General features: G+C 39.4%; 1 protein-coding gene across 1 annotated transcript in view; it reads right to left on the reverse strand.

Moving 5' to 3' along the window:
• MYH9 (myosin heavy chain 9) overlaps positions 1-20318 on the reverse strand; it is a 69925-nt gene that overhangs the window by 35010 nt on the left and 14597 nt on the right. Inside the window, exons 2-5 of the mRNA XM_021554050.4 lie at positions 19076-19428; positions 14171-14327; positions 4022-4049; positions 3203-3296 (exon numbers count right to left, since the gene is read on the reverse strand). Of these exons, the coding sequence (XP_021409725.1) occupies positions 3203-3296; positions 4022-4049; positions 14171-14327; positions 19076-19408 (612 nt within the window). The 5' untranslated portion in view covers positions 19409-19428. The remainder of the gene's footprint in view (positions 1-3202; positions 3297-4021; positions 4050-14170; positions 14328-19075; positions 19429-20318) is intronic.

Genomic DNA, 20318 nt, shown 5'->3' on the forward strand with positions numbered 1-20318 from the left:
GTGACAGCTTGGCCTCACAACAATATGAAGCTCTGGGGAAAGGAAAATGTTGAAGAGTTGGTCAAATCACTGAGCTCTCCTTAACTGCCTCAGCACCATAACACAGTGGGAAAATCCAAGTTCTCAGCAAGCCACAGCAACAGCACATAGGATTAAGTGTCTGCAATTACTGTACCCATTCCTCACTGCACGCTGTCTTTGTTTAAAAGGCAATTCAATAATGTTTTAAATTTTTAATAAGTTTTTGGGTAGAGTTTGTTGGGGATTTCTTATGTTAAATTTTGATGGTCACCTTTCACTGATGGAAGATACTTCATTATTTTTATACAATAGGTAATTTTGCAAAGCAAAACCATTACAAAATAGAGCTGTCAAAGCTTTCTAAAAATCCTAAGGTTCCTATCATTAAGATGCTGCCAATTTCCTGGCACTTGTAATTGCCATTCCTTGACCTGAAACAAATTTGTTTAACACTTGGCATTCATTTGAAGTATGTGCAATATTCCTCATGAAAAGAGAAGCAGAAAAAGCCACTGGGTCTGTTAGTCTGTGGTTGGCAGCTCCCAGTTCCCAACACTCTTCAGTACGCTGTCTTTCTATTGCACTGAAATTACAACACCAATTTAAAGCAACTAAAATCCTTGACATCTATCTACCTTGCACTCTGATTTTTTTTTTGCATCTCAAACACTTTTTGGAATGTTTTCTAAGAAAGACAGAAGTTTTTACAGCTAGTTATTGTTCAGAAAGTATGGAGAAAGGCATCCAGAAATCCTTTAACAGCATGCATTTAAAAAAAATATTGGGGAGGTTGTTTAGGTTGTTTGTTTGGTTTGTTGAGAGTTTATTGTTTTGTTTTTTACACTTCAGGGATTTGCTTTTGTTTTCTTCTCTGCAGTCATGTGAGAGATTATCAAATAACTAAATCCCAACACCAGTGGCTACATGGGAGAAGAAGAAACATCATCTATAAGCAAAGTTTTGTGACAAATATTTAAGTATTAGCTACTATTACCCACGGATTTCTTACTAGCTGCAAAAACTCACATCTTGAAAAATCATTACATGAATTAAGAAGACAGTAGAGAAGCTGAGATTAAACATGGAAAAACACTGATTTCAACTTCCATAAATAGAAGTTTCAATAAATGGAAAAAAAATGTTTCTATAATTAGACTCAGTACACCCTGCAAAAGGAGCCTTAGTGTGCACTGAAGTCACACCATGCAGCTATAAGCTTATTTAGCTGAATATACTAATGCACTGGGAATGGTGGAATGCACTACTACCTCCAAAACAAGTGAGCTAAAGAATATGTTTTATAAAACTGATTTTGCCCTGATACTTGGAAATACATCATTTTACATCCAAAAGTTCACGGTAAAGAAAGTACCACTACTTTCTATAATATCCTTTGTTTAGGTCTGTGCCTAAAGATAAAAATCTTCCATGACCAGTATACCCGAGATACTAAAAAAATTAAATGTATTCGTCTTCATAAACTCCTATATTCTGATTCCAAGTTTGCATCATAAAGAAGTGTTGCAGAGAGCACTCATTGCTGATTAACAAAGGCTTCAGCTTTAAATCCCCTCTGCTAAGGTCAGTTTAATCACAGCAGCAGGACTTTTCGAAAAAATCAAAACTTAGGGAAAAAAATTAAATATCAAACTTGGGCAAACCACCAATCAGTCCAACTTAGGACTGTTTTATTCTTCTAAGCAGATTGCCTGTCCTGCTCTGGTGGTTCAAGTTTTACTCATGGACAAGCAGTGGAAGAATACTTAACTCAACCCCATGATTCTATTTTCCACACTTAAAAAAAGAAAAAAGGAGAATGTTTCTAAATACAGCTACTGACAGACCATGGAAAAAGCCTTCATATGTCTGAAATTTTGGCACATAGAACATTGGTTTTTTTTGGTGGAATTCCAAAAGTTAGTTACTACTATGTGCATGCACACACACAGTGTGCCTGCATGCAGAAACGCCTTCTTATTTATATACTCTGCATGCATTAGACATGCCTACACATTAAGCTACTACAGGAAAACTCTTATGTAGAGATGCAGTGGACACACCTGACACTCTACTTTCATTAAAGAACATTTCCAGCATGTTCAGATTTGGCTAACAAGCCCACAGTCCTAGAAGACCCTCGCTAAACACTTAACTACATCAATATTATTAGGAACACCACACACAGTATATGCTTAAGATTCTAGGAAAGCCTTGTCCAGTCCTATTGTCCTGGGGGAATACTTCTAAGATGGTATATGTCTGGGAAAATCCTGCAAGAAAAACCTTAAAGGCAAACTAGTATTGAGCACAGAACACAAGTATTCTTGATATCACTACAGTCTCCAACTGAACATCCTTACAAAAAAGATTACTGTGCACCACACAAAAAAAAATAAAAATTGTGAATTGTCTATGAATTTGCTTTAGCTGCAGAAAGTGATATTGGTGTGGAGTGAAAAGCTGCTCAAAAAAATCACACAATGGGACAGAAAAATGCATTCCTGGTGCAGAACGTGCAGTAAACGTGCAGCTCACCTACGAGGATACAACTGAAGAATTCGGCAATAGTCCATCGGGGGAGAGGGAGGGGAAAAAAATATAAGTGAGACATCTTTAAAGTCCTCCCACCATCATCACCACCCTCCTCTCATGTGCTGCTAACATTTGGCTGTTTTCCCCCCTTTTAATGTTTTCCTACAATTTATAAATTTTCAGCTGATGTCCACTAGCCTACTATTGTATTCTCCAGTTTTGAGACAGCACGTGTAATGGCCAGACCTACTCTATAATGGTACAGAAGAAAGGAGACAACTCCCCCACAGAAGGGTCAGTTTTACACTGCCTAGACTGGTTATAAGCAATACAACCACGTGAAAAGATCATACAGATGATGCCTTTATAGCAGCTCTTGCCCATGCACTTGCCCACAAATCCAAGGGGATGAGTTTATGTCCTCTGTAGAGCCACCGAATTCAAAGGATTTATGGCTTTGAACAGTGTTCCCTGACTTGCAATTTTTGACAGACTTCTTGTTTCATAGTTCACTGACCTCCTCAATCCCCCGACAGATGTTAACACCTAAACTTCTGCTGAGCAATATGTCTTCTATCAACAACAGCCAATACATATTTAGTGTCCAAAGTCAGCAGAGCAATAAAGCATCATTAAACCTAGGTCTTACCTGGTCTTTTTTGGACTTGTGTGAGGAAGCAACATGAGCCAGATATTGAATAACCTTCTTGGTGTTCTCTGTTTTACCAGCTCCTGATTCACCTCTGTAAAGAAAATTTACAAGTTATCCACAAACAAGATGTATTATCATACTTCTAATCCCAAAAGGACTATCGACATCCTTAACTGCATTCTGACCATTGCAGCACCTCCCTTAAAACCAAGGGGAAAAAAGCTGGGCTGCAGCTGGACTGCAACATGGAAGACAATAAAGAACTGTGCTTTCCAGTTACTTGGATACAAAGACTGTCAAGTGGCTGAGGAATAGCTTGGAGGCTGTTGTAGATGTTGGGGTTAAAGGTAATGAAGTAAATCTTTCAAACGGAAGCCTCCTGACTGCAAGAAGAAACACACCAATTCCTTAAGCGTGGCTGAGGGCCAATCAATTTTACTGTGTCTAGAAGAAAAACTGCTGCATCAAGAGTATCTGTTACTCTATCAGCCTCATCAGTATGCATGTACTTAAACATAACAGCTGCATCAAATCTGAAGGATCACTCCAAGATTTTTCCATTGACAAAGCTGTATTTCTTTAGTAGTTTGAGCATAGGGGCCGTTTCAAAGCCATTCTTCCTCCATTTATTACGAAAAATATTTTGCAGAAGGAATTATATATTGGAGGAACTGTAGTGGGGCTTTCCTTGACTCTCCATTATTACCTGATTCTGTAATTCTGCTACCAGCACTTAAAATTAAGAGAGTCCTCCCAGCAAGAATGTAAAAACACAAACTTTTACATGCAGACAAACTGCCAGTTGGAAATACTCACGTGCAAAGGATGGACTGATCCTCTCGATCTAGAAGAAATTTTAAAAGAGTAGTCAGACTAGAACTCTGAAAGTAAATGTCTCTGACAGAATGAAATCAACACCAAAGACACCAGGAACTAGTAAACACTGACAAGTATCTTCAGAAACACAGCCAAGTAACCCCTTCTCTGACAGGACACCCACCTCCCACCCTATGCCAAAGCATAATGGCACCACAGCAATTTAGTTTTCTTCATCCAGAAAGAATATTATTTGCATTACAATTTTTCCACAAACACTGAAGAAGTCTCTTACTGAATGTGTCTTTACCACACAGCTACAGGATGATGTGCATCTACTTGTTCTTCAGCCCCTATTGCAGTGGGCCCATATTGATTTACGAAAGTTACCAGCAGTGCAGTGAAAATGGAAGAGATAGGGAGAAAGTGGGACAGCAACTATTACAAATCCCAAAGTGCCAAATATTCACATCAAACAGAGGCTTTCAGACCAAAACAAACACTGGAGGCTCAGTGACAAAATATTTGTTACTCATTTTGTACAGACTGGACCCAAAAACTAGAAGACATAGCTCCAGCCTACATCCTATACAGCTGATTGTTTGTGGCACCATCCCCTATTGTATTATCACAGCAATTGGTAACAACAGAAACCTTTTCTTTTCCATGTTGATATACCAGCAGACATACTAATGCCTGTGTTCAACTCCCAGCTGTGGATATTTTTCCAGTTACAGAATTCACCCAGCCCATTCACCACTCCTTCTCCCACATCTTTCACCTCCTGTCAGCATTCATCTATGACTCCACTTCATTATGTGCAGTCCTGACCAGTCCTTCCACCATGCCTTCATCCCACAGCTCCTGCGCACACTCTGATTCTGCCCTGTTTCAATTTCATCCCTGCCCTCACTACCTCTACACGGGTTCCATCCCATTCCTTCACACCACCAGGAATGAGCTAGGAGCACTTGAAGACTGGAGAGTGCCTGTGCCTACACCAGAACAGCCTCAAGCTGTTTCTAGTCATCACAGGGACAGTGAAATATGGAACAGGTTGGCACAGCAAGTAATTGACTGACAACCCACAAAAGCCACTGAGGCACTCGGAATACACTGTGCCACCAAACTCAAAATCCCCATTAGGCTGGGAGGTTTTTTTGTTTGATGTTAGGTGTTTGTTTATTTTTAAATCAAGACCAGAGGACTCGCAGATTATTCAGTCTGAGAAGCTCAGTAATGCTGCAGCAATTTGATTTCATTCAGGCATTGCCACTTTCCTTTTTCCACTCATTGCATTGGACTAACATCTACTCTCTGAAGAGAGAGTATGCAATTCACTGGATCCCTCCAATAATTTTTTTCAGTAATTGGTGACATCCAACAGTATGTTTATGTGACTGTCTCCACATTTTAGCTACTCCTTTTTATTCCTTTTCCCCATAGCTTAGAGAAACCACAAACGCTCAGTATTCTTCCCACCAGACAGTACTTAGATGATATAATTAAATCACCATTCAAGTTGTTTTGTGCAAGATAAGGAGATTGAGCTGTAATTAGGGAAGGCTTTCTAGTCTGATAGATTTCAAGTACCTGAAACCTCTTTCTGTATCCTTAAACACTGCTGCAAGCACATTTAGCATTTCAATACTAACATAATGAATGCCACATTAATCAAGAAAAATCTCCCATACACACAGTTTAAAAAGAGAGGAGTATATCTAGCCTTTGCACATATTTTTGTGGAATAAGGAAAGCTGGCAAACCTAACAGGTTTGAGATTCCATCTTAAAATATTCTGAAGCCAATAATGGAAGCATTAGGTTCACATGCTAAGTATATGCAACTCCTGCTCTTAGATGTCTTTAATGGAAACTGATTGCATGTAGATGAGCAAAAAAAAATGAGGGGTAAAGAATCTGCTTCTTTTCTTGTTTAAAACTCAAAATATTACCTGCCACTATTTTGCTAATACTGTTCTCAGAAAGAGCTGATCAGCCCCAAGCCTGGAAGAAAGCAAGTAGAAGACAATCACCACTCAATTTTGGCCTGGCAAATTCTTAACCCTTCAAAACTAGATACTGCAGCTTTACTTAAATTGCATGTTCATTTTTTCAAGTGCTGAATTTATTCGCTGCCTTTGAGATATATACTCCTTTTGCTGAAGGCCAGGTCAAGAATAGATGCTAGCCAGCTCCAAAGGCCTCACACATTTAAGGTTCCCAGTGGGTCAAGGGCTCAGCAGGCACATGCCAGCCCTCTGCATGACTGGGCACTTTGAGGGTGGATCAGGGGAATAACTAATGACTCATTTATGGATTGCCTAAGGAAATGTATTCTTCAGTAGTACAACACCTGAGTACAATTCTGCACCACAAAGCAGCTATGTAAAAGGACAAGACTGCGCCTCTGAATAACATCTGACTTTTAAAAGCTTGAATAAAAACAAGCAGTTCACTTGTCCAGAAAAGGTTATGTTTGCATTCAGGTACTACAGAGGCTCTTCTAAGTAGATTTGAGAGAAAGAAAAAAAAAAACATTTTGAAAAGGTAACTCTAAATAAGGTGGTCCTTATTGCTGGTAACCAGCTCTGACCTTGGAATTATGAGCTGGGGCTTCTCAAACAGGCAGTGGAAACCCAGGCACATGAATAACACCTGCCTTCTCATTTCCATCCTAGAGATGATCCAGCAAAAGAATACCAGTAAGCAGACAGATAAACTGACTGCCCAACAGAAAAAGAGATGATCAACATTTGATAATAATACCAAGCAGTTCTTTGGCACTGAACACTTCTCGATCATGCCAAGTTTTCTCATACTTGATTGAGAACTTCTTTCTAGTCTTATTCCAGTAAGGCAAGATTGCCACAGCACCCTGGATTGACCTTAAGGAGTCCTCAAAGGGGCAACTACAGGATTTTTCCCCACCTTAACATAGAGCAAGGTGTTGAAAGGTGGTCAGGCAGGAAAAGTCACAGACAGTGTTTGAAATCCTCTTGTCATGAAGCTTTCCTCCCCCAACATACTTTCCTGGTGGCCCACTGCAGCTGCCTTAGTCACCTCTGCTTTCAGTCAGCAGGATTGTACCTGCGAGTGCAGGCAAGTCTCTGGGAGTATGCAGACACTGCCATAAAAGGCAACATTCCTGTTTGCAATCTGGGGGAAATTCTTTCCCAGAACTGCAAAGCAGCAGTCATTGGGATAGCTGGAATTCCTCTAATTGTGTATAGACAGACAACTCAAATAATGTGTTGAGCAACAGGAAACTGGAGCCGACCAAAGGGGCAAAGAGTTAACACACACAAAGCATAACTCTTAGATACTCTTCAAATTAAGAACAGTTTCAAATTCCAATATTCATTCTCCATATGATACTGACTTGTGCCATCATGAATCAGAATTCAGTTGTCCAGGCAAGTGGCTACCTCCTACCCCCTTTTCTTTTTCTTTCAAAGGATCATTCAACATGGGTGTACTGCACTACTTCAGTCAGCACTTGCCTTCACTTCATTGTCAGTTGTGCAAGCAACCTACTCAGCAAAAGAGAATGTGCTGGGTACCATAAACTCAGTTGCTTATAATAACACAATCAAGAAACGCCTGATTAAAAGAAATCTGCACCTGCTTTTCAGTTCTAAACAGAGTCACTTATTAAAAACAATCCAGAATAACAACTCATTAGTTAATTATAGCAACAGTTCTGTATTTCAAACCAGCTGACAAGGAAAGCTTTTTATCTAGGCTCTTCTTCAGCTCTCATCACCATAGTATTCAAGTGATCACAAGACACAGCAGCCTCAAACATCCAGAAATTCAGGAAGTAAAATATCCTTCAAATTTAAACTATACAGCAGTATGGTATAATAAGATCAAAAGATTAATTTTACTATATTAAAAAAATCCATAATACACCACTTATTCTTGACTTTCTTTTGTCCAAGAATAAAAGACTGCATTTTAGATTGCTCACTGCTTCATCATACAGTAAAAACTTAATTAAACCAAAATTTGTTTTCACAAGTGAGAACATCTTTGTACATAGAAAATACTCAACCAAATATACTACTGTAAAACAACAACTGTGAATGAATGCTGAACTGCTGTGGTCAAATACATTGGCAAAATTGATAAATTAATACAGCTCCAAAGTATTAAATTTTGTTTTTAAAAGTTTTGGGATCGGAGAAGAAAAGGGTTCGAAGGCTAGAACACAATGTGCAATTTAAGCTCCACATCTCAGTTACAGAACATCCTACCAGGCCTTTATCACCCACTTCCTCTGCATGAGTGACTCTCGTTTCAAGCCTGTTCATCTCCATAAAAGGAGAAGTAATATAGCATTCACACAATGGTGACATCACCTCTGCAGCTAAGAGGAAGTGGAGCTGAAAGGCAAAGGCTTGGCTTGCAGTCCCCTGCCTATAGCTGACTCATTAAGGCTAAAAGCTGAAGCACAGCTCGTGGTACCACCCACCTCCCAACCACAGCGTCTGGCAGCCGGGACAGCCCAGCCCGCCGCTCCCGTTACCGCCGAATGCCCAGCCTGGGCTGCCTGGCCAAGCTACACAGCTGACCTAAAGCAGCAAGGACTCTTACATGCATCTAAGTGCTTCAACCACGCAGTAGTTTCAGCTCTTTACTGCCTCCTCAAAATTCTCTTCCAACATCAACATAATTTTACATCCCATGTCCTTTCCTCAGGGCTCTTAACACAGGAGGAGCCCCAGGGACCTGACACGCTGTGCTACACGAACAACCCCACTGGCATCAGACCTAATCAAGTACGTTCACTGTGGTGCTTTAACCTATATGCTGGCTTGAATGGGATTAAAAACACTCCAGGGGAACAACAGAGCAGAGCCCCAGAACCTGTTTTTGCACTATCATTTAAAGAATGTATTATTGAGAAGTTTCAAAATGCTAACTATCATCAAGTACAAAAAGTAAGAGAAATCAAATGAATGGGAAACATAGCATATCCAAGATGGTTCTCAACAATAGAGCTTCAAGATGTTTAAGAAAAAATTATCACTTGAGCTGACAGGAATACTGCAATGCTAAGATTCAGCTCTGCATTAGCTGGTTTGAAAACAGTCACAAGGAGAAAAGTAAATTTCATTTTTCAAAATGAAATATATCCTACAGGCTCAAATGGAAATATTTATTCCACCAAGACATTTTTGAACTAGAGCCCACATCTCCCCTTCTCCAGAACTCTTTAACGGGACCTGGAGATAGCAGAAAACAAGTTGTAAGCTGTAATTTTATATTATGCAAATGTTTATGAAGTTCTGACAGAGAAGAAAAACTAGTATACAGCCTGCAAAAAGCTCAGGCAGCTCATGGTACTAAAACAGTGAACTGCAGGGAGACTGACAGCAGGGGCTGAACCATTGCATAAGTGACTGCCAGAGAAATCCTGCTCTGGTTTACAGGAATGAAGCAAAAAGGGTGTGGTAACTACTAAAAAACAAGAGGGCAACTGGACTCTTTTTTAGCTCCCTGTTCTCATGAAAACCACATCTCAAGACACAGATTTTTAGAGCTGCATTTAGAAATCTCAAGTAATTCAAAGCATGTAAAACATTTCTTAAGGAAATTAAAAACAATGTACATATTTTCTTGGCATCTGCACCAAAACAAATATCCTCCGTAACTAGCATCCAAATTTCACGTTGCCCTTTGCATGAGAAATTTCAACAAATCTGGAAAACACACTTGTGAAACCACAGGCTGTATTCTTTTGGGTTTAAGTAGAAATAGAACTTGACCTTTACATGCAACTTGAAAGGGCCATGTGTGCCCCTACATAATCTGAGCAGGTCTTAACTGAGAAGCACTGACAGAATATTATAAAGAAAAGAAAGATGCATTTTGGGGTAGTGCATTATACAGCACAGCATAGCATCACAATGCTAAGAAGCAAGCTGAGAAATTACTTGGAAGCAAACAAGTTAAAACAGAAGTGTTCTGCTAGCTAGGAAACTTAAGAGAAATATGCAAACATTTAAGAATTACAAACAAAACACTTGAAGGTCTATATTCTACAGAAGCAGATCCAGAGGACTGTCTTTTGTGAAAATCACAACTAGTCTCAAGGTGTATGTGATGACCTACAAAGGAAGTGATTTGTCTTACAAGACCTAACAGTGTGTTTCCTCACTTAACATAACAAGGTGTCACTAAAAAATCATGAAGTTACTGTGCTTCAGATTGTTTTCTTTTAAACACCAAACCCAGAGACTACCTAACTCCCAAGTGAGCACCAGCACAGCTCTGGGTGCACAGGTCCCTTTGCAGACTAACCCATCAAGGTCAAGGAGCAACCATTGCTCAGTGATTTTCAGGGTTTTGTTGGGTGAAACATTAGGAGCTCTCCAATAATGTGGAGAAAACCAGCTAAGAAAAGATTCATTAGCTACATGCTGTCTATTCCCTCTCCTACCTATCTTAGTTGAACAGGTCTAAGTTTTGTAGACCAGAATCACCATACTGACCCAACTTCTATTACAAAAGTTTCAGATACTTTTCAGGGCATTAAAACAGATACCATACTTCAGAGACCAATGACATTTATAACTTCTATCACCATCTGACACAGAAAATTCCCTGTGTGTGTTCCAAACAGACAAACAGGTGATGTTTAACAGCTTTAAAAGATGTTTTTCTAAATTGAGGCCCTGGAGACTGTGAATTGATGCAAAGAATGTACTTCTTCAGTATACATCGGCTGCATTAGAATAATGATTTGTTTGCTCAAGATTTGTTGCTTCCACTTGCAGGCACTGTGCTTCAATCATTAGCACCAGAGGAATAATTCTTCTGAAAGCAGATCTGAGGCTTCTGGCATCCAGGTTACGCAGGGAACAAAAACATTAAGACAAATGGTTGTTTTCTCTAAAAGCAAAAATGTTACACTTTTTTGGGAGTTCTGTTCTTGAAGCACAGGAAGTCTCTCCAGGTAACATGTAGCAAAATAATGTTTTCATCTCCTTTCTGAGAGTCACAGTCTTGGGTCTGAGAAAGGAGGGGGAAAAATCCCAGTAACAATGAACAACCCACTCTGAACACGTCCTTCACCATTTTATTTCTTGAAGAAAGTACTTCTGGGAAAAAATAACAAAAAGCAAGATAATATCTTGGAATATCTAAGTGCCCTGACACTTCTGTCAATGGAGTAACCAGAAGATCTACAAAGGAGACCAAGCTCATCCACTGTACATCAGCAGAGATGTCTGAAAAGAGTTAAATAGTTTCTGGATTAGCAGAGGTTGGAACAAAACTCATCTTCCTCTCCCTTCCTGATGAACCATCCCTTTGAAAGCCCTACTTATTCAAATACCAAAAGTTGACTGAAAACCAACAAAAAAAAAAAAAAAAATCTGAGTCCAAATCAATTAACACACAAAGCTTTTCCACACTGTCAGTTTAAGAAATAACTATACCCTGTGCTGACAGAAGTCAGAGTCAAGTCAGCTTGCTATCCTTCTCCAGGCCATGAAGGATTCCCAGTCTTCAGGGCTCTGAAAGTAACCTAGGGAAGGCAGCCTAATCCTAAATGCCTCTGGCTCATGTAGAGCACCCGACCCTTTCATCTTCTATTCTCTGTACAGATTCCTGCCATACCACTGGCTGCTGCACCAAACCTCCCCCACTGCTGAGCAAAACCGAGAAAGTGGAATAGGAATGCTGCCTTCCATTCCCCTCGAGGCTAGTCAGGACCAGAGACACTGCAACAACCTACTAATCGCCCTCACTCCCGGTAGCAGACATAGGAATGCTACTGCTACCCTTTGAAACAAGGAGATAAGGCAATAAATAAATCTAAAATAATCTCCAGAGGTCTTGTAGCACACACAGGCAACTTTTAAACCACACAGAAAAATCTTTCCAAACCTAGTTAAACAAATCAAGGCAGGCAAGTTTAAAAGCTAACTGGTGAATGATATTCATATCAACAAGCATTACAAAAACTCAGCAACAAGGTATCTTAAACCAGGCAAAGAAGATCTGGGGTAAGCCTCTAGACTATCAATAATGTTGAGAATACAGCATAGCTAGAATTGTTCTGGGAAAAGTAAACAGTCCAGCAGACCTCATAGCAACTTTCCCATACTTGGAAAGCACAGGCAGGGTTGCCATTCTTCAGCTTTGTACAACAAAGCAAGTCAAGTCTGTGATTTCCAAGTTTTAGACATCATCCAAGCAGTGGTCTGAGAGAGACATCAACTCTTCTCAACGAGAAAGAAAATACCCACACAGATTAATCACTACCTCTGAACCACCATCAGACCAAGGAAGGTCACCTGTCCCCTCGTGCAGAATTGTAGCTGTTTGGGTATCTTCTATGACATACTGATATACCTGGCAGGGACAAAGGACAAGATGCAGGCACGTGAACTTTCAAGTGTTTTAACTGCTGTCTATAAGGGAAAAGGACTTCTTCAGTCTCCTCATAACACTGCCAAAGAAACTGTTTCTGATTCTATGTAGATAAGATTTCTTTCTAGGGAACAGTAACTTTGGTACAGTTAAGTCAATAGCTTGTTTAACAAAAATACAAATTAGTGCTTGAGCTAACAAGGAGCAAGCAACAGAGGGAAGGAAGTAATAAAAGAAGGAAAAGTGCAATGAGGTTTATGGACAACATTCTGCCATGTAAAATATAGGTGGAGAATCTATTCTTGACCATATCATGGCAGATATAGTCTTTCTTTAAGGGAAGTGAGACTCTTTAGAGGTCCAGCTTCACAGGTTTTTATCTTCTGGATACAGCATCCATTTCAGAGTAACACACCAGCAGTATGGCTGTATTTCTTGAAGACCTGTCACATCTTCAGCAAATTGCCACCAACAACCAACCCTGACACCAGTCCACTTCAGCATGTCTGTGTACTCACCTCTCTCCATCTCAGGCTTTTACAAATATAGATTAACTGATCCATCAGATTAGCTCACCCCTGTACTCTGCCCTGTATGGCACCACACTTTAGCAACCTTTATCAGCTTTCCCCACACCAAGTTTGTTGCAAGACACTAACACAGATTGGTGGATAGAGATTTTCTCTCTTTCCACTCTGGGAACCTAGATCATTATAGTCCTCCTATACTTGGAGGTGCAAGTGGTAGCAAGGGCAGGTGAAAAGCAGAACTCAAACTGAGACTAATGAGAATTTTAAAGCATGATTTTATTATAGCTGGACTTTGTTCAAAAATGTGATGGTAGTGACAAGACCTAGGGGGAACAAACACCTTAATCATTTCTAGGCATTAAAAAATAAAGGAGTAGTAACATTCACACAGCCACATCAAATCCAACTGTCCATTACACTCTTTAAACCTTACAAAGTATGCCTCCTCATAAAACCCAGGTAACAAATAGGAAGAAAAGCACAAAATACCTCCACACCAGAACCTCTCCAAGCATCACACACACCACCACTGACTTCGTGAAAAACCTCCTCTCAGAACCAGGGATATGTACAAGGCATTCAGAGTTCCATATTTAGAAGTTCTCAAGTGATAATATCCACAGTTCTCTGATTCTCAGTTGTATAATGTGAAGTGAAATATGTCTATCCACTTGCTTTCTTTCATTCCATGAAAAGGCAGCAAATGTACTTAGTATTTCCTGACAGTGAGTTTTATTAACAAAGTAAGAATATAACCAAACAAGTCTTGACAGTAAAGCTACCACTGACCAGCACACTTCAAAATATAGGTTATACTAAGCTTGTTCCTCAAAATCAGATAGGGCAACTGGATTTTAAAACAGCTTTTGTCAAAAGCCTCTATCAAACAGTACACGTACCTGCCCACCTACAGCTATCTCAATTCATAGGCTCATCACTGAGACAGAAACTTTGCTGCCTCAGGTCTCCTTGCCCGCTTCTCTGAAACCCATGCATTCACACCAGCCTGTTCATTATGTTGAATTTAGCTCTCACCAGGTTTTTTGTATGAGTCTTCAATCCACTAAAGCAGGAGAAAGCTTTTCACCTGAACACAAAAGCTGGTACCAAATAGTGTCTGTAAGCAAGGACAATAATGCCTTTTGATAGCAGTGAGTTGTTGTTCTCCTACAGTGTTTTGACTGCAACCTTGATTTGTGATTTCAACAAGAGTCATTATCTCAGTCAGCACTCACCTTGCATCATACTCCTGTAGGCTGTGTCTGTGATGGCATAGATATGAGGGGGCATTTCATGTCTCTTTTTGCCTTTGTACATCTCCACTATTTCTTCTGAGTATATGGGCAGGTTCTTGTAAGGATTGATTACCACACAGAACAGGCCCGAGTAGGTCTGGAAAGAAATCAACCCAGAAAATAGAGAGAGAAATTAAAAATGTTGTACATTTGCATATTTTAACAGTACACTACTTGGAAAAAAAAAAACAAATGGAATGTTTCCTACTAAGCAATATTAGAATCTGAGGAACAGCCCAAGTCCTATCACCTTGACCTTCCAAGTGTGCACTGAACATCAACTGACCCATCAGTCACACTGATATCACTGGTCTGCTCTCCAGCTAATTAACAGTCCACTAGGACTGGCTTTTCTCCCTTTCAAAGTAAGTGCTGTTCATTATATAATGCAGGTGCTTAACTCCAAAATGCATACATTTTATGTTCTGTCTCATGCTTGATATAGATTTAGCTGGTAAATGATCACTAAACTTAATGGAACCTCAAGCCAAAATAGTTACTAAAAGAAAAATAAGACCAGCATAGTCCTAGAAGGTTTTCAAGACTGCTGGACTATGCCTAAGGCAGTGCCATCCTGTTCTGAATGGGAAGCTGGAGTAGATGGCCTCCTGAAGACCCTCCAAGTCTGAATACTTTCATGATTTATCATGTAGCAAGTATGACTAGAAATCGATTCAAATTGTAAGGTCAGCAGTGCATAGTATGTTCAGTATGTATATTTAGAATGCTCAGTATTGTTCCAAATCAGTCAAAACAGAAAACAATTCTTAAGTAGTTCACGCTAAAAGAGTCAGCAATATATGCCAAATTTTACTTCTAATTCATATCAAATGGTTAATTCATGATCTCTGACAACAAACCTCTGTTTCTCAACTGGTTTCCACTGGCTTAAATTGCACAGTTCTGAGGGAATACAACTGTCAAAACACTTCCAGTGAAAATACTAAGCTTCTTAAAAAAAACTCCACAAACACAAACTTTGAGCTCTGAGTACCTTAAAAAAAAAAAAAAAAAAAAAAGCCCAACAAATCTTTTACTTTCAAAGGGAATAAGAAGAGCAGAGGCTTCTTAGATATTTCCTAGACATTCTAAGAATAGCATTCCAAGCTTGACTCCTGGGATTTAGTGCTATCCTAGCTCCCTGTCAACTTTAGAAGCAGCTGTTTGAAACATCTGGAGATAAGCAGCTTTCTACAGCAACTTGCATTGCTACCAGAAGACAGTACATTTGCCACTTTTTATTTCTATTGCCAAGATCTCTTACATTGTTTGCTCAATGAAAAAAAGAGTGCTTTGGAGTGCTAAAGAGTTCTCCACGAGGAGCACAGAGAGTACTTAATCAGATTTAGCTTCTTAGCTAGATAAAGGTAAGGATTAGACTGCAGTGATCAGAAGGGTGAAAATAGCATCTACTACACAGTTTGTGGCAGTAGATGTAGTTTATGTCCAAATTTTCTACATGCTGGCGCTTAACACTAAGTAACAAGTCCACTCTAACATGCAGCAGATTCAGATGTAGATTCAGACAGATATCCTCCAGGAAGTAAGTTTTTTATAGATATTTAAGGTTTCTTTTCCACATCCCAGTATAAACAATCAAGATATGTCTGCAGAACTACTCTTTTTTCCCTCCTTTTTTTTTTTTAATATTTGAGGACTATTGGAATGGCTTAGAAAAAATACTAAATGTCTTTCCAAAGTGGAAAACTATGAAAGTTGGCTACAAATCTTTTGGCATAGTACTTCTAAAGTTCCAGGAAGCTAAGCTTCTAGTCAGGTTAGGCTCAGGTAGTGCTTGAAGGGAGCAGTTTAAGGAGTTTACAGCAACCAAACCAGCAATGTCAGTTCCTTTTGCCTCAGCTTTAGTCCTCCCTCAAGTCTGACAGCACCTGCACAGCAGAGAATAAAAGCTGGAAGTCTAGGTGATGCTTTCCTGACCTTTGACTACACTAGTAGAACAAAGAGTAGGACAAAGACAGAAATGGGTCAGTGCAAGAGCAGCATGTTTACAGTGCACACAAGTCCACAAGGAAGGTGGAGTTTTCTTAACTGTATATGTGTGACTCTTCATGGCGGTGATTGGTGACAAATTAGAATGGTTGTTTTTCAAGTAAGTAGAGTACATGTCTAAAGCCACCCTATGGATGAGAGCAGCAGTTTAGAAAAGGAACACATTAATTTCACTTAAGAGTGAAGAGGCCATGAAACAAGTATGCAAGAAGAAGCTACCACCTTCTTCCAAAATTCTGCTTGCCAGGAGAAATACCTAAGGGAAGTTTCCATGCAGTAAAACAACCTTATCTGTGTGAGGGGATATTTTTGTCTAATAAAGAAAGGCAACTAATCATGGCTGGGATAAGAAACTGAGTAAGACCACCATGTTACAGCTGCTGGTTGAGTCCACTGACAGTTTCATACAGGAAGCAAGTTGAGTTGTATTAATAAGCAGAAGCTGCCAGCCCTACCACAGAGAAGACAAGAGTTATCTTCATCTTACTGAAGTACAAATAAAGACTTATATGCATAAATCCCTGAATTGAACCCAAGGTTCTAATTCAAAGGTTCATCTATTATAAGCATAACTGACTTGGAAATCTGTACTTTGTCTCAGACATTACTATCTCAAAATAGAATTCTGGCATTACCTTACACTACTTCAAGCGACACATACGCCAAACTGGAACTAGTTTTATTTTTCTAACTGCTAAACTAGCTCTAAGGAATTGAAAGGACCATCTGCAGCATGGCACAAAGCTGACAGCATCAGAAAATTTATTTTCCAGTAACGGTTAGCTTCAATAAAATAACTGGAACATGTAAGATTAAGTTTTGACTTTCACACAGAATACAAACAAAGCAGTTCAGGTAAGCAAAAATGATTCACAAAAGCTGAAAATGATCTTTTGATAGAGGATTCCAAATAGAAAGGGTTAATATGAAAGCCAGTCTCTTAGCATGTCCCCTCAGTGCAGAACCAATCCACACATGGAAACAGTAAAATGGTGTTTGGAGTCAAGCTCTTAGTTCTTGAATTGTTTGACATGCCTCACTCAGAATTTGCCAGCACCAGCAATAAGATTTCCCCCTTCATGTTACAGGACAGAAAGACAGAAAAAGAAAGATAAATAAAAAGGAAAGAATAAAATAACTTATAAAAACACACAGCCCTGCTGCCAAATAAGAAAGGAAGAAGAACAGAACTAAACTATGCTTGTGATCTTTCCAGAGACATTTGTGCTGGAGATGCATTGCATGTACTCCCTTTCTTCAAGCGGATTAATGATCAACTAACAGCCACTCCAATGAAAGTATTTTAAGCCTTCCCATTAATCTCCTGACTTGCTGAGAACTGCTGACAGGTGAGATCAGTCCATTTCACAAGTGCACAAGAACACAGTTTTGGCAAGACTCAGACTCTGTAATAGAGAAATACTATGCAAGGTTTGCTTGGGTGAAGGGTGTGGGGATTTTTTACAAAAAAGTCTTACAATCTTCTTATAATCCAATTAGAAGAACTCAATTTATTAGTCATAGACTATGTCTGAAATTTCAGATGGTATCTTGCAAGATACGTAAAACAGACCGTTGCACAGCATACAACAGACCTTGAGACACTGCTGAATTATTTTCAACAATCATCATATAATGTAGCAGTGTTTCCTACTCTAAAAATGTTACACATGGATCTTACATATCTTGTTTCATCTGAATACCAAGATTTTTCCATCTGAGAGTAGATTTTGACCAATAGTGGAAGGAGTTGTTAACTACAAAAAGTAATAAACTACATCAACCTCCAATCACACTAGCTTTCAAACTTTGACATCAGACTGTGGAAGTCAGACTTAATTTATATCAGCCTTGCATCTTTCAGATAGTGTCTGATAATTTCTCCAAGAGTCATCTGTATGCTTTCATGCCACTCCAGAAGAGCAGGCGCAGCACTAATAAGTCATGAGTTTCTCCCATGTGCTCCCCCTAGTTCTGTTTTAACCAGTCACTGCACACAAATTTTACACTATCACTGAGTTTAACAACTCATTCTATAACTGCAAAGCATTAATAAAGCAGAAGCTAGCATGACCAACATCTCCTTGCTAAACATAGGCAACATGAAGGGGAAAATCAGAAGGGAACTGAAGAACTAGGTCAAGGTTCCAAAGTCTCCTTCCCCACCTTTCTCTATTGCCTTTGGTTTTCAGTGAAGTGGTTGCTGCCTGCTTCATTGGGAATGACCCTTGGTTCCATAAATGGTATCTGTTATTTACACAGCAATGAGAAGCAGGAATCTCTGCTCTTGTCCATTTGGGGATGGAAAAAAAAGGAACATTTCCCATCTCTAAGTACAAGCAGGCACACATATTTCTTCTCTAGAAAGATGCTCTGATATCCACACAAAAAGCTTGGCACTAGTGTTCTTTCCCACTGAAGCTCCAGACATGGGAAACACATTTCAGATGCTTGGTGGATTAGGACTGTGTTTTTTTTATTATTATTATTATTTGGTTAGGTTCAGATCAGACTCCCTGTTTACCACTATCCAACTGCTCTTGTGTCTTGCTAAGAGAAAGTTAAAAGGCATTCAAAACATCCTGCAGACAAAGCCATTAGAACATTAAAGCCAGATTTACCATAGCATTCCTTGAAAGCTTCAACATTAACTAGAGGGGGATTGGCATAGTTTAGTGAAAAAAATGTTAAGTAGAGGGAAGAAGGTAAGTCACATGATGAGTTGTGTATAGGGGCAATGAAAGGCTAACATACACATCTAGGAGCAAAGCAATTACATTAAGTTCACATACTATGTAATCAGGAACTCCTACCCCAACAGACAAGATTACTTACATAGATCAGTCCCGAGTAGTACCTCTCCTTCAGGTTGTGAAGCACAGAAGCCTCATTCAGGCACGTCAGCTCTGCCATATCTTCTACTTTAGAGAATTTGGGCGGGTTCATCTTCTGGATGTCATCCTTATTAACTTTCACTTTCTTCCCATTCTCTGCCAGTTCCACGATGGCTTCATCTCCTACTTCTTCCTTCAGGCTAGCTGCCTCAAAGCCATTCTTCTCGGAGGGAACCCATACCAGCTTCTTGGCTGCCCAGTCAGCCTGAGTCAGGGGGTTATTGATGATGTTTTTGTCCACATAAAGGTACTTATCTGCGTCTCTTTGCGACATTGTAGTTTACAGTTGGGGACCTGTGAAGAGTGGGGAAAATGAAGAAAAAGGTTATTTTTAAAGCCTCAGATTGCCTTGCAACTTCTCAGAGGTAGACAGGCACATGCTAAGTACTCTGAATCCCTGGTCATTAGAGCATGCCTCTCCCTCCTTTAATTTCATGTTAGTAAGCACTGCTAAAGTTGTCAAACTTCCAATGAGACCAAGGTGTTGCTTGCCAAGAGTATGAAAAAAAAAAAACAAACTAGCAAGCAGTTTAAAAAAAAACCAAAACCTACAACAAAACACCGACCCTTAAGCATTTGGAAGCCATTATTTGGCAGAAAAGAGGAAGCACATTAAAGTGACAAGCACCAAACAATCTGTACCAATCCTCATAGCATCAGAAATAATATCAGTAACATTCAGGTCAAGATTAACCCTTCACTGCTCTACTTGGCAGAGACACTGGCTCAGAAATAAAATTATAAATGTGTAATCAACACTTCTACTTTGTATCTCCTTATTCTGATAAGCTATAAATCAAAAACCACTTCTCAGAAATTTCAACTACCAGCCTAGAATGTGAGGTGCACTTTACTTCTAAAAGATAGCAGTAATTTGCAGATGCCAGTTAAAAGTGGTATTAGATACTTTCCATCATCAGCTTAGTAGTAATACCCAGTCCACCAGTTTATATCTTTCTTTTCCTAGATAATGTTCAGTAGCAAAATATCTCCAAGACACTAACAGAATAAATCAGGAAATTTTACAGCTAAATATCTTCTACTAACATCCTTATATGAAGCTGTGGTCAGATAGAGGAGAGAGTTTCATCCTTACAAAAAGGAGACTTAGGCTGCCTACTTGCAAAATGGCACCCTAGATTTAGTGTTTCATCAAAACCAGAACACTACCGCCAGGGATTTTC

The sequence above is a fragment of the Lonchura striata genome, chromosome 1A (genome assembly GCF_050655825.1).
Source record: "Lonchura striata isolate lonStrDom1 chromosome 1A, ASM5065582v1, whole genome shotgun sequence".
In the NCBI taxonomy this organism is placed as follows: Eukaryota; Metazoa; Chordata; class Aves; order Passeriformes; family Estrildidae; genus Lonchura; species Lonchura striata.